This window comes from Orbicella faveolata, unplaced genomic scaffold (assembly GCF_042242905.1).
Source record: "Orbicella faveolata isolate gen_17 unplaced genomic scaffold, um_ofav_v1 contig_2, whole genome shotgun sequence".
Lineage (NCBI taxonomy): Eukaryota > Metazoa > Cnidaria > Anthozoa > Scleractinia > Merulinidae > Orbicella > Orbicella faveolata.
In genome coordinates, this window is record NW_028301547.1 from 28664042 (window position 1) to 28678830 (window position 14789).

Here is a 14789-nt window from a genome sequence, read left to right on the forward strand (position 1 = left end):
TGTAAGATAAGATGATGAATGTTCATTGCGTTGTCTTTCGATGGTGTCAATTTCAGGTGTGGACTACGACCTGCAATATATACTGCTGGTTTTCATAAGGTAACGGGATCGATGGTCTACCTGTCACTATTTGTAGCACGTTGGTTTGCTGTTAATGGCATATTTCGATTTTTTCATTATATTCTAACTATCACGAGTTTCGCTCTATCCGATGCTCTTGGGATGAAATCATATGCGCAGAGCTTTTCGTTCCTCGAGCCCCTTGTTTCTCCCCGTACACACTTGCCTCCATGCACAAAGAATTTTGTACATGACGACATCATCTTATTTATTGCTGTATTAATATTACAGAATGCTCATGTATTTGGGGTTTACAGTGCACTGAGGTGTCCTTAATTACACTTTTTTTGATTTCTATTTTTTCTATTCGTTTCGAAATAGTTATTTATAGGTTTTCCACTTAAGATAAAGGGGAGGCGCGGTGGCGTCATGGTTAGTGCGCTCGTCTCCGGATCGAGCGGTCCGGGTTCGAGCCCTGGCCGGGGACATTGTGTTGTGTTCTTGGGCAAGACACTTTACTCTCACAGTGCCTCTCTCCACCCAGGTGTATAAATGGGTACCAGCGAACCTAAATATTCCTATTCGCTTGATGCTACAGAAACCGGGATAAGCTCCGGCCTGATGGGCCACTTGGCTCGCATGCAGACTTTACCTTTACCTTTACCTTAAGATAAAAGCGCGATAATTTAAATTCCTGAGGCCCAGTACATACGTCGCATTTCTGCCGTGTTGAATTCAATTCAACGAATTCAATTCGACAGAAATTCGACGTCTGAACCGGCTGCCGCATTTCTGCCGCACGTTCGACTGGTCTTGTCGTATTATCCGACAGAAATGCGACACCGATTCAAACGTCGAATTTCTGCCGTGTCGAATCTAATACATACACTATGTAAATGTTTTGAGCATGCGTAAATTTTGGTCCCTCCAAAGAAAAAGAAGAAACTTGGCCATTCTCGATCCAATGCAACCCGAACATATTGCAACACATACTGCTGCATTGTCAGCCTTCTCCTTCTCGTCCCATTAGCGAATAATTTTTCGCAAAATTTAAGTTCTTTGTCACAGTATATTAATTCGTCCGCGATATTGAATACTCCGCTGACCGACATACCCGACAGTATTAATTCTAAATTAAGTTGGACATAAGTGCGACGTATGAATCCACAGTCGCATTTCTGCCGCTCTTAATTAAATTGAATTCGACACGGCAGAAATGCGTCGTATGAACTGGGGCTGGGTTTTTTTTTTTTTTTTGTAGGCTGTTGAGTCTTGCCATAGAAAATAGTTACCGAATAGGTTTTTGGCTCCTCCTTTTTCGAATTGTGCCAACTTGACGAATTTTGCTATAGCTTGCGACTAGGCTCAGCTTTGAGTCACACGTGCAAGCGGCGAAGAGCGAAGCGAAGTCTGTGCTCCAACCTGAGCCTGCTCGAAGGCTAATTTTGCAGTAGCCCTACAATCATCTTTTAGCTATTCAAGAGAAATCGGTTCTGTATACAGGAATATGCCTGCGCGTATCTGTACGGTTTGGTTAGTGGACACGAGGGGTGTTAATGATATCGAAGTTTCGGTTTGAAATTTTAATAATTTGACATTTCGACCACGAGCATTCCTCGAAATAAAAGGAACTCCGGTGGCACAAACTAAATCGGGTATTTTATCTAGTTAAAAGCTATTTGAGAGCAAAAAAGAGAGCAACCGATATTTAAACTTCTATCAAGAAATTTTTTTCACAATTTTTCTCGGTATTTCCTAATTTTGCTATAGGCCGAAAATTATCTTTAATTCTTGCTATTCAAGGGAAATGTTCTGTAGATAGGAAAATACACCTGAGCGTGTCAATTTGCAGTTTGGTTTGTGGACACGAGAGGGGTTAATGATAGCGAAGGTTCGGTTTGAAATTTGATAATTTGATACTGATTTTGACCACGAGCATTCCTCGAAATTAATGGACGTCCCGTGGGTACATACTTAATCAGGTATTTTATCTAGTTAAAGGGAAGCTGTCACGTTATATTTGGTTAAAACTGTTATAAATTCACGAAATGGTCCCTAAATTTATGTAATAAGAACTTAATTAGCTCTAACTAAATGATTAAAAGCAAATTCCTGAAGAAAGTAACATTTTTGCAAAATTTCAACGATTTTCGAACCAAACTTGAACCCTTGAAAAACTGACATCCCGGCGCTTTTTCAAAGCCAACATATCGCAATCCGTTTCCATCCTCGCCATCGTTAGCCATCCTTGCTTCCTAATGGGTTTTAATTATTATTCGAGTTCTGCTCTACAAAATAGCATCATTACTGTCCAGCTTCCAGCGATCGATGTATATTATTTATATTTCCAAAATCATGCTAAAAATGGTGGCAGTGTCCCTTAAACAGCTCTTTATGACCAAACAAGGAGAGTAATCAATTTTTCAGCACGTCCCATAAAATCGCACCTTTGCTCGTTTTTCTTTTCTGACCGTGACTCTTAACGGAACTACAACACTAAGCCTGCGCTAACTTAAGTTATAGGTAGCTATTACGTTAACGTTTTTATTTTCAGATAAACTTGCAGGAGTTTGTCAAATTTTCTTTGAGGGATCTGGTCCACGTTTTTAATACTTCTGTACTCAAGGATGATACGCAATTAAAATCTCACACCAAGTTCGACTTTCCTTGTGCCTTTTTATTAACCACATATCCCTTACAAGTATAACAACATTTAACGGAAAATGGTTTCTTTCCAGGCAATCTCGTCGCAGTTTAATGCTGTGGAGAGAGAAAAAAAAAACTTTCTGGAAAAAAATTGAAGGCATATATTGTACCTTACTACATAACAACCACTCAGTGAAATGCAATAACCATAACAAATTCGCCATTAGCCAATCAGAAGCCGTCTACTGTCCTGATATCCTGCGATATCGAGTCGCTGACCTTTTATGGTCTGAGAGGAACTTTCTACTATCAACTCACTTTTAGTACGCTTTGACGGCATACCATGCTGCTTTGGCTCGGCTGGCTATGGGTAATTTGGTTCGTCCAAACTCCAACCAAACTCGTAGGATTCGAAAACTGAAGAGTGCCGAAAAAGACCGAAAACAAGTTGATAGAGCAGTCATATAAGTAGTGAAAAAATCTTAAAAATATATAAATAAGAAGGACCAAGAGGAGTTGGTGCCACACATTATACTAAAATCTTATTGGCCCGAGACAGAGGGCCAGCTTTAGTTACATGAACCAGTTTTCTTCAAGCCGGCGTGGGTTACTTGTCTCGACGTTGTTGTGAACTGAAAAAAAATTCAGTAATGCTATCTTATAAACGATCCTTACCTTTCTTTCTAGTTGCGGAGACATCTTTTTTTGCATGCCCTCTTAGTTTCAAAGTTGTTGGCATTGCCGCCGCATCCACCATAGATGAATTTTTTGCATTTTCCAGCCCTTTTGTTAAAATAGAAGCGTGGAAAATATCCTCTACACGGACCGATTATCTTTGGAAGCAGGCACGCTTGCGGGTCCTCACAAGTCTTCTGGCATGCGGCAAGAGTTTCGAAGTTGTTGGCATTGCCATCGCATCCACCATAGATGAATATTTCGCATTTTCCGGCCACTTTGTCAAAATAATAGCGTGGAAAATATCCACGACACGGACCTGTCTCGCTTGGTAGGTTGCAGATATTTTCTCCTTGCGCCACCACAATACCTAAGTAGCATATAAGGAAGTAAAATATGAGGTTCTAAGAAAAGAAATAAACTGCATCAAGGAATATATCAACGACATGAGGATAGAAAATTGTGGTGGAGACATGAAATGAAAGAAATGAATGAAATGATCTTCACTGCGTTATTAAGTAAAGAAAGTTTCGTTTTGCTTGAGTCAATTTAGCGGTCTCGCGCCAACACAAGATGTTTGCCGAAGAATATGTCAAACACATTTTGTATTGTGTTGAACATTTCCCCTTTTAGTTTACAAAAGGCTTAAAACGGACCGCAAAAGCTTAATGTTGCTTCTTACTTTTGGGTCTTAAAAGCTATCATCCAGGTATTCGAAAGTGCCTTTCAATACATATCGTACCGGTATATTAGTGACGAGGTGGTGGGGAAGACCTTTCTCGGGTGTGAAGTTAATGATTTGGGAATCTTTTAGTTACAAACCCTCGACCAATTCCTGGTGTTTAGTCACCTTGTTTTGATTATTTCCTGACCCCTGATAGAAGTCAAAAAATGACAGACCAACTCAAACGGACACTGCTGGCTTTAGTATGTCTTTACTTACCTCCAATGATAATGATGATGAAAACATCAACAAGACTTGCTCTCTTGGCCATTTTTGCTACAATTTCGTTATCGAGTCCAACCTAACCGAAGTAAAATCGACTTACAAATAGCAATACACTTGTGTAATCTAAAATCTTAATTCTCTTAGAGTAATAATACGATACAATAAAAATCTATTTAACGCTCACCATTTAATTTATTTATTTTAAAAATATGGTAGTTTTTCTACAAAACGATAATATATTCAATATAATTTCTTGCATGCCATGGATGGCCAGCAAAATGTGCTAATTTTTACATGTTCAGTGGTAAGAAAAGCATGTGAACAATTGTCCAGACCATAAACAATAGAAGACAAAAATGGCCATAAAATGTCAAGATGTTGGTCATTCCACCAAGTGTATTGAAATTCACTAGATTTCTCCTCATATTATTGTATCCCTTCATACCTTCCATACCCCCTTACCAAGAAAAATACTTTTGAACTGTTATTTTTCAGTCTATAATCAGCCTTCTGGAGATGATGTTTTTTTAGTGGACCATAGTTGATAGCTGGGTCCTTTACCGACTATGAGTGGCCCGGACTATCCAATAAGCTTTCGACCAAAAGTTCGTGCACGGAATATATTTCTAAGTGAACCAGTTTTGTGTGTGGTTTGATTGGTTTTTGGTGTTAAGAGCACTATTGGCATGGTTTTGGGGGCTGCCACCCGCTAAGGCACTATGGAACTAAGGCACTATTAAACTAAGAACTAAGGCGCTGAGGTGTAAACTTTAACGTTTGTTTAATTAATTCGTTTCAATTCATTAATTAGTCTAGAGGCAAGGAAGTGGTGGGGGTGGGGTGGGAAAGGTACTTGATTATTAGTATAGTATTGGCATTATCGGACAATCTAGTCCATAATTTTAGCGTGCGTTGGTTACTCTACGTAAAACATGTTCCACCTACGCCGGTTGAGTATGAACATCGCAAAGCTAAATATTTGTTTTAGAAAAGCCCTTGCTCTCCTTTTGTTACTATTCTCTTTAGAACAAAACCACTTTGTTCTATAGGCATGCGCAGATCAGTTAGCGTTCGTGTATTTTATCAATCTCGTTCCGAGAGTCTTCGTTCCCCTTGACCAGCGGTCGGAAAACGACAGCTCTGGGAGCAACCATTTTGAAATAACCGAATTCTGGTGATTCTGCCCATCCGGTTTCACTGCGCAGTCTGCATCTATGGCGCATCCCTAAAATGGTTGCTCCTAGAGCTCTCGTTTCCCGACCGCTGGTCAAGGGGAACGAAGACTCTGGGAACGAGATTGGTATTTTATATATTGAAGGGGAGGATACATTGCATACGGGATGACACACACATGTTTTCGTTATGGTAGAACCCAACATGTAAGACGCATGCTTCTAGCATCGTTAGTGTTATATACTGTGTTTCCGCGTACTTTTAGTTTTATATGCCATGTAACCGAGGACGGCAGTTATTTTTCAATTAGCGACACTTCTCCCTTTTTAGAGCAAAACTGAAACGTTATCGTGGATGCGTATTTTTTAGACAGACCAAAACGTTCCCAAGTTAGTGGCTTTAATACTCAAATTGTAAATTTGTGACAAAAGAAACCAGGAAAGTGCTCAAATATTGCTGCAGACGCCGTATCATCTAATGAAAGCGCAAATTAATTTAATCAGTCTCTGAGGAGACTCGTCTATATAGTACCGATGCAGAATGTAATAAAAAAATCTAATAAAAAGTGATTTTATATTTTACCTACGAATCTTGCGGTACCCTAAAGTCGTTTACTTTGTTTTCACTGTCAAAGCTATCACGAAACTGAATCTAGGACAAAAAGATAAATTCGAATGAAAATTTAAAAAATTAGCCGTCGTGGTTGACATTCTCCCGACGACGCAGAATTTGGTCATTTCTCGTTGTTGTTTTGCAGAGGACGGCAAAGAATTTACCAAGAATTATGACGCACGTGCGCAGCCATTGTTCTCCTCATTAAACCTTTTGTTCAGCGACGTTGCCGTTGCCGTCGTGGTTTTCTTAAGCTCCCTAATTTTATTAGCCGCAGTATGGCCGCCGTGTTTCGCGACGTGGTCATTTTCTCATGGGTCGTAGTCGCCCTTCGGGTCGCCGGAGCTTCGTTACTAGTAATGACCATCAGAGGACTGATTTCATATCTAAAAATAATTTGAGTGGGATTACCTTGAGAACAAGACATATATAGGTGAGCGATTTAGTTTCTTACCCTTCATCCTGAATCTTGCTCTAGATTACATACTTTTGTACCTTACAAGTTTAAATCATTATTTTCGGTCCGAGAGAGCAATAAAAAATGCTGCAATTGCGAGCTCGAGACGCGCTCATACGTAAATAATTAAATAATCTCTCTTTTATTCATTTCATTTTCGAGTTCCTGCCAAGTTAAACTTGCCCGACAGGTATTACATGCTTTATTATCGTTACTTGACCAATGTTACGCCTTGATATTATTGGCATATTTGACATTTTGCCTTTTTCTTCAGTCGAAACTCAGGAAGTGTCAAAAATTGAGTGAATGTCGACATACTGTTAGTTTAGGGCGCTTTCCATTCGACCAAAAATTCCGAAATTTTTGAAACGGGGACAAATGGTACGAAAATTTCCAGGGAAAAGTTCCAGAAAATCCGGAAATTGTTGCATTTCCGAAAAGCGAACCATTCAACCGAAAATTCTAGAAATTCCGGGATGAAAACCGAATGGAACGGAAAATTCCAGGAAAATATTTTCGAAAATTTGGGTATACCTCACGAGGTTTTCCTCTGTTTCGGAAATTATGCAAATTCTCGATTTTCTATTCAGCGCTAATTCTTTTGGCCGCGATGACAGCGAATTGGACATCTCACGCAAGCATGACGGCGACGCGTATTCGAAAATTTAAAATACTTTAGAATCCTTTCACTAATATATGTCGATCAATACTAGCTACAGCTAAATTAGTGAAGAAAGCGTTTTATAAAAATAATGCCCCTGTGGTGTACTTGTTTGTTTTGCATAGCTTGGCTAAGAAATGTACAAAGATTTATAACGCGTGCAGAACCATTGTACGACTCATTAAACCCTTTGTTTTGCGACGTTTTCGCTGCGCCCGTTTTGGTTTGCATAAGGTCCATGCTGTTGTGGTCTATAAAAAGTCACGATGTCGACATATCAGTGTTCTGTTTGCTTCTATATTTGCGATTTAAACCTCGAAGTCATTGAAAAATTCTAAGCGAACAAAACTGTGCGCCCTGTCGTTTTCCACACTGGAAAAGTCTGTACCATTCGCCTATGAAAATTTCCGGAAATTCACACCGGAATTTTTGGTCGAATGAAAAGCGCCCTTAGTCAACTGGAAGGTCTACAGTTGAATTTCTTAAGACCGCCCTTAAGACAATATAATTAAGCATTTCAATAGACCAATTTCGTAAAATTAAAATTGAGCCTGAAACAATAGACCTCAGTACGAGGCTCTGGGGAATAACTACAGAGTTTGTGGGGTTTATTCCCCAGAGCCTCGTACTGAGGTCTATTGTTCAAGGCTCAATTTTAATATATCGAAATTGGTCTATTTGTAGAATATACCTCAGACAGTGGGCTATGTTGACCAGAAACGAGAACAAATGCAATTTCTTCTTGATTTACAGGAATCCGTTCTATTACCACCAAGTCGACCAACAACAGCGCTTATGAATAGTGTCATCAGACAAACAAATTTCACGACCAAGGCTTGCTTTCAAAACGCAAATTGAAATTTTTTCGTGGACAAATTTCCTAGGCAGCAAAGATGAAAAGAATACCCTCGTGAAAAGAACACGAAGGTACCCGAGGTTTGAGAAAATTTATCTCAAATGAGGTTTGGTGGTGAGTTTTAAGCACGTCTTAGTTAGTTACAAATGTTGTCAAATAGCCGAAGTGTTGGCGTAAACTTTATCATATACTGATGTCTAAAAGCTCATCAAAATAAGACCTTGAGGAAACTTTTTTCGGTCTCATGTTTCTCGTTCAAACAATATACTTTCCACGCCCTCCATGCCCTCTTAAACGCGAAAAAATATTGATACCTCTGTAATCCGTATGTTGAGATGGATAGTTTGTCTCCTCTGATTCATCTTTGATATTTTGAGCTAAAAACCCTGGACACCATGCTGATTTACAGGCGCCAATTCAATTTTTCAAAATCAGACTAGTCTTCCACACATGACCCTATTTTTTTCCATTTCTGAAACAAGTAATTCATTATCTGTCCGGCGCAGCAAAAGCTTGAGGGAATCTATCGAGTAGAACATTTTCGCGCGAACGTCCCTGACATTATCACATACCGATATGTTTGAAAACTCTTCAAAAAATTTAAAGATCAAAATAATTATAACACCCAGTGAAAACCTTTTAACCATTCATATTTCTCTTTAAGACGATATACTTTCCATGCCCTCAATACCGTCTTAACAAGAAAAATATTGATACCTCTGTAATCCGTATGTTGAGATGATGTGTCTTCAGTGAGGTGTTCAAAGAACTGACGTTTCACCGAAATGTTGTGCTCGATATATCTTTCTTTATTAGCTTCGTCAATAAATTTGGCGCTTCTCACAAATGACAGTTCTTGTTATTTGCGGCCTTTGTTATCAAAAGTGAGCTGCCTTGAAATTCTTAATTAAAAACGAGCAACATATTTGGCTGCTCATTTCGCTCCTTAGAAACCATTAGGGCTGTGTACAAAAGTGTATAAAATCGATCCCCAAAGGTTCTTGAGTAAGACCAATACTGTATCATAATTAATCTCCAAGACAGGCAAATAATATCGACTGATTATTTCGGATGACCGGTTTCAATAACTTAGCGAGCATGGTCTCCTTGTAAGCTAAACAATGGAATAAAACAGTGAACCTATATTCTCAATTTAGCATTTATTATTATTATTATTATTATTATTATTATTCCGGTTATAGGCTCCCTCGGAGATAAGTTCCTCCGTTTCAAAGCCCATCCAAAAGCCCTTAAGAAGTTGTATAAGCCCATGGCAGTTTACGGTATTAATTTTAAACACTGAATTTTTTTTCGTCCATTTTTATTACGAATTGTTTATTTAAGTCTGTAGTCATAATACCTATCTTTACATCTGACTATCAATAGGGTATACGTTTGTCCGATATTTCATACTTCTTATTACACGTGATAACTGAATTTTGTAGAGCCAGCTATAATTTTTAGATACCACTCGTTGGAATTAGATTGCCTGCAAATATATTTTGTAACGTTTCGCTATTACACTGGAGTATGTTTACTATGTATGGTTCGTGTTAACTGTAGAAGTATTTTAGGGGTGAATCCCTAAGGGGCTAGTAAGCTATTTAAGAATTTGTAAGTTATGCAAGAGCCACTCGAAGGCATCTCTTTCAACTTTGCTTTTTAATTTTTCTGTTTATTGACTGCTGTATTTTCTTTACGATGATGTAACGCTCGCTGTATCCTGCATCAATAAACGAGATGCCCGCCCCTGATGCTGTCTTTGTGTTTATTAAGATTAGTTACAAAATATTTTATAATCGTTTCAGGGTGATTAGAGTATAATACAAATTACAACAAGGCAGAAGACAGCATTAGGAGCCATCGTCTAGGTATTTGCATCATATTCTTAACCAAGACTTTCTGAAGTTCTTTCTAGGCTATATCACAAGGCTACTGGTCTCTTTCAGTCGATACTTTGTCAGTTGTAGTTGCCAGAGTGAAAGTGACTGGCGCTCGTAAGAGGACTAGCATGTCGACTTGACATAATAGATGATTGATGAAAGTTGAGTGAAAGTCAACTTGAGACTGAACGTCTTACCTCACAACAAGAAAAGAAACTTAACTACACGTTGTCTGAGATTTCAAACCTGATAGTGACTGTTACATAGAAACCGTTGGTGTTTACTGTTGTTGTTTATTGTTTATTTCACCCTCATCGGCGAACTGCATGAACCCATATTTACAGGAGTCTGCGTTTTTCTAATAAGCAGCCAAACATAAAAAAAAATGTAAAAAATTCTCGATAACTCTGTGACAAATGCTCAGTTTCGATGGTGACATGAACACGATGTTATGAGATAAATAAATAAATAAATAAATAAATAAATAAATAAATAAAAAGATTTACAATATTTAGAAAGGAAGCCACATCAGCCTTAGCTGGTTTTCATGTAGGTTCTCTATCATGGTCGAATTGGAATTTAGAGATGCAGGTTTTTGTCATGCAATCGTCGCTTTGTTTTACCGACGTAAGGAATCACAGTCCCAATAATTGCAACAAACGACGATCAAATGACAGGAAGAGCGAAGAATTTCAACGCACAGTTAAGTTTTTTAGTCCGTACTTGTTTTTGCTTCCTTCTGAAGCATTGCCTTACTGGAGAAAAAAACAAAACTAAACTAAACAAAGGAGAAATCATTCAGGAAATGAATAGATACAGGAAAGAAGCTTGTATAATATTCACTCTTAGCAGTTCGCTTTTCGCTAAAGCATTTAGTTCTTTGCCATTATTAGTCCGGTGACCGAAGCCCAGTCACGTGCAATGGGCAATACCAGAGACACGTAAAAGATCAACCTTCTTTCCACAATGTCAAAGTCGATGCCGAAAGGAAAAGACATGTCGAATATGTTAACAAATGGTGCCATCTTTTCTACGTTCAAGCATACAGACCCGCTCACGTGCACCGTTCGCGGTAGATCCACTCTGGGTCGTTCCGCGAACTCAAAATAGAATCGAATGATTTAGCGAAGGTTTTACTAGAATCAAACCAGAAATCAAATCGGTCGTCAATGAACAGAAAATGTGGACTGAGTGTTACTAAAGACGAAATTTAAGAACATTTACGAAAGTTTTAGGTGTTCGGGACGTTACGTCGCGGACGTTACACCTCGTGAAGTTAAGTAAAAGCATTTTGAAATCGTTCTTAAAAGCCAAACCATTAAACCTCAAGACCACATTTGCTCTAGTTTCACCTCACAAACATTTTGAAAAAGACAGCAACTTTCAAGCGGGTCGTAAACTATTCTGAAATTTCAACAATAGAAGAGGCTCTGCCATTCTGATGAACATAGTCATTTATAACAGTTCTTAAACCCTTTTATGTTTCCTATTATTTTCAACAGAGTTTTTTTTTTCACAGCTAATTGCTCTAGAATTTCAAATGGTCCATAAATAACGTAAGAAACAACAACAGAAGTAGAAAAAATGTTTGAAAAGTGGACCCTTTGGTTTTCCCTTGTCTAGGCCAATAATAAGTAGTTGTGCAAACTCTGTAAAGAAACCTTGAGTTGAACAAAACTGCCATTTTTTCTATTCTCGTCAATCTCGTAAATTTTATTTAAGTTTGATGACGATTTGGGGTTAATAGATTATACACTGACCTTTCGGTGCTAAAATCATCTTCCTTAAAAGATTAAAAGGAATCAAACACGATATATTACTTGTACGTTGGCCCAATCACAACACCGGATAATATAAATGTCCCCTTGGTTACTGTTCTAACGCTAAGCACGTGACGTCCTGGCATCACGTGACGAGCAATAGTGATAACCTTTCCATGACCAAAAGGCGAGCAAGTGTTGATTAAAACTCCCCTTTCTTCGTATTCATTTAACCAAACTTTTGCGGTCCCTCCATTGCCGTGTGTTCAAACGGCGACAGCGAAATTTCTGGCGTCAGTTCTACTTTCAAAATTACACTTTTCCGAAAACGCCGTTAATGGTATTAATATTGCTAATTTCAGGAGAGAGTTTGCCAGATGCGATTGCCATCCGCAATATGCATCGGTTCGAAACCTTTGGATTTCAGAAGGCTGAATCTGGACTCTGGATAGGGCCGAATAACTGCTGTATTCACCGACCCTCTCCTGTTAATGGCAACTCTTTGTACCATCTCAAATCCAATATTGCCGATTTCTTTCACCTGAAGACTTCGACTCAGTGACATGTTCTTGTTTAGGTCTGGTGTCATCAGGGTGTAGCACAGAGGAAAGTCACGAAAATACTGTCGATAGCTCTTAGACACGGGTTCTGAAGGTCTGTGAATTTCAGCGGGCAATCTGCCAAAATGATTATATCGCCTACTGATGGTAACGAATGTGTTGGGACAGTTTCTTTGACTTGTTTGGAGGTCAGTAAACTGTCGATTATACTTACTTAACATTAATTAATCGCCTCATGTGGTTTATGATCATATAAGCGACTTGAGCATGACCTATGATACTCGCGTGATTGCTATCAGATGTAAACATCTTTGGAAGCTTTATCCCTATGTGCAAAGGACTAGAACATAAGAAATTTCAAAGGCTAACAGTTGTTATTCCATAGTTTACAGCGAGCATATAGTTTGTCCATGGTTTTCCAGGTTATTGCATACTGGAATTCGTAATGCACCTCGAACAAAATTAACGTACATAACTGCAGGCGAGGTTCTTTCGCTCAGAATCTCTCTGGTCAATTGCTCCAGAGGCAGGGTCATAGGAAATCTGGAAACTTTTAACTGAATATAACCATTGACGGTGAAATCCAGAAGTGCAAGATTCATTTTAGTATTTGGCTTCAATAAAACATTGTAGCAAAAGGCGGAAAAGTTGCTGCCGGTTCCCTTTTTGGTAACATTATGATGCTTAGGCTCTACTGTTTTTTTTGCCACCAGTCGCTGAACACCCGGTAATATATACCTCTTAAGTCTTCATTATCAAGAGTCAAGCCTCCACCTGCAGAAATCGAACCACCCATTATGGCTACGTTGACATCTTCTCCATTTAGTGATCGCAGGATTACATCCCTCAGGCGATTTGTTGTGTCATATCACTGGACTACTCCACGTGTACTGTTCCACCCTGGTAAAGTGATGAAAAAATCCTTTAAGGATTTTCAAACTCGGTTTTTAAAAAACCAAATTTCGAGCGGATTTCTTTTAATGGCAAGCTTGAGTTGTTTGAGTTTTCTCTTAGTCAGTTTGCTGCTTATAGTTGAGTCAGTGTCGGTTCTATTTTGACGTTGAAATTCCAGTTTCTGCCTTCCCGCCATTTCCATGCTTTCTACTTGAGGCCAGTGAATGATTTATGATTTCAAAATAAACACAGCCAACAAAAGTCCGACTAAAAACATCGAATCGCAGTTTTTGACCTTTCATAAGCATCGTCCTTTACAGCCCAATCAACACTAGAGTTTTCGTCTACGCGACTTTTCACCCAGCACAATTTCATCCAAACAGGTTTCACATCTCGTTACTTTTGTTAAATTGTTATTCTCAGCAGTTATCATGTGTCGGAGGTGAAAAAGATATCGCCTGTTTAATGGCTATAGACACAATCACCTGTTAAATGAGAGTGCGGTTCAATAGCTCTAAGAGGTGGCCTGTCAAGGCCTTCAGAGCTGCAGTCATGCCTTGGTTGCAAAAGTAACTTGTTTCAATTTCTCCTGTTATTTCACTATACTGTAGTTTTCGGCGGTGTAACTATAGATGAAGGAGGAATGCTGTGCTGTTGCAGGTTATAGAAAATATCTTTATTTCAGACGGGTCAACTGACATCAAAAGGCAGGCAATGGAAAATTATTTAGACATACAATAATATGCAATGCGTGAATACGAACACCAAAATCTGATTGTATTGAGGGAATCTGTAATTAAGAAAATGACGGATTAAACTTTTTCTTTTTTTGCCTCTTTCCCACTTTATCACGACGTCGTGGTGCACAACCCATGGAGCTGAAGCTTTGTCTTTTCTCAGTCTTTAAATAGAAATTCAAAGATATTTCTACGGGTGGAGCAGGAAGCGGAAATTCCATTTGTTTCTAGTGGGAGCGCAATTTTGTGTTTTTTGAGGTCGGGTTGCGAAAATGTCAAGGAAGAAAGAGGCGGGATACAGGATTTTAATTATAATAGACCAGCAAATGGATCATTGATGCAGCGTGGTATTGGGTTTCCATTAATGAACGGCAAAGAACGTGTAACTTGACAAAGTATTGCACCATGGCATCGTCATAATTAATATCACCACCAGTTTGGGAGGGAAGACCGGAAAAAGGTGAATGAAGTAAATTTACTAACAGCGAACGCTGTATTCAGCAATTTGGTAGTTAACTTTTTACTGATTTGCCAGACACCTTTTTTTCATCCGCGAGATAATGCACATTTTATCTCCCTTGTACAGAGGCATGGCGGTCAAAGTCCTGGAATTGATTCACAGAAGGATTCAGAAGGACTTTTAATGTGATAGCTCGTCTATCACTCAGTACCAATACACCGAAATAAAAGGCAACGAATAAAAGTGCTAGAGTTTGTTTGTTTCTTATACACCGTGGAATTCCAAAAGTAGCTGTGCCCCCCCCCCCCAAAAAAATGACTCTTTGAGCATCGTTAGCTGCATTTATGTTGAGAACATAGAATTATAAACCTAGAAACAGAGCGAACTGGTGCGGATTCATTGCGGC

General features: G+C 38.9%; 1 protein-coding gene and 1 pseudogene across 3 annotated transcripts; both read right to left on the minus strand.

Annotated features, from left to right (window-relative positions):
• Positions 1–2716: 2716 nt before the first annotated feature.
• Positions 2717–8878, minus strand: LOC110053972 (actinia tenebrosa protease inhibitors-like). 3 transcript variants are annotated; one of them, XM_089290661.1, is made up of 4 exons: positions 8807–8878; positions 4325–4406; positions 3382–3751; positions 2717–2820 (listed from the first exon to the last, which is right to left on the minus strand). In XM_089290661.1, the coding sequence occupies exons 2-3, from the start codon at positions 4374–4376 to the stop codon at positions 3390–3392; spliced, it is 414 nt and encodes a 137-aa protein (XP_089146787.1). In that variant the 5' UTR covers positions 4377–4406; positions 8807–8878; the 3' UTR covers positions 2717–2820; positions 3382–3389. The 3 variants fall into 3 exon arrangements, with proteins under 3 accessions (XP_089146787.1, XP_089146786.1, XP_089146788.1); XM_089290660.1 differs by lacking the exon at positions 8807–8878 and adding an exon at positions 8404–8427; XM_089290662.1 differs by lacking the exon at positions 8807–8878 and adding an exon at positions 6570–6657.
• Positions 8879–11526: 2648 nt separating this feature from the next.
• On the minus strand, positions 11527–13631 carry LOC149112719 (uncharacterized; annotated as a pseudogene).
• Between the last annotated feature and the right edge of the window lie 1158 nt (positions 13632–14789).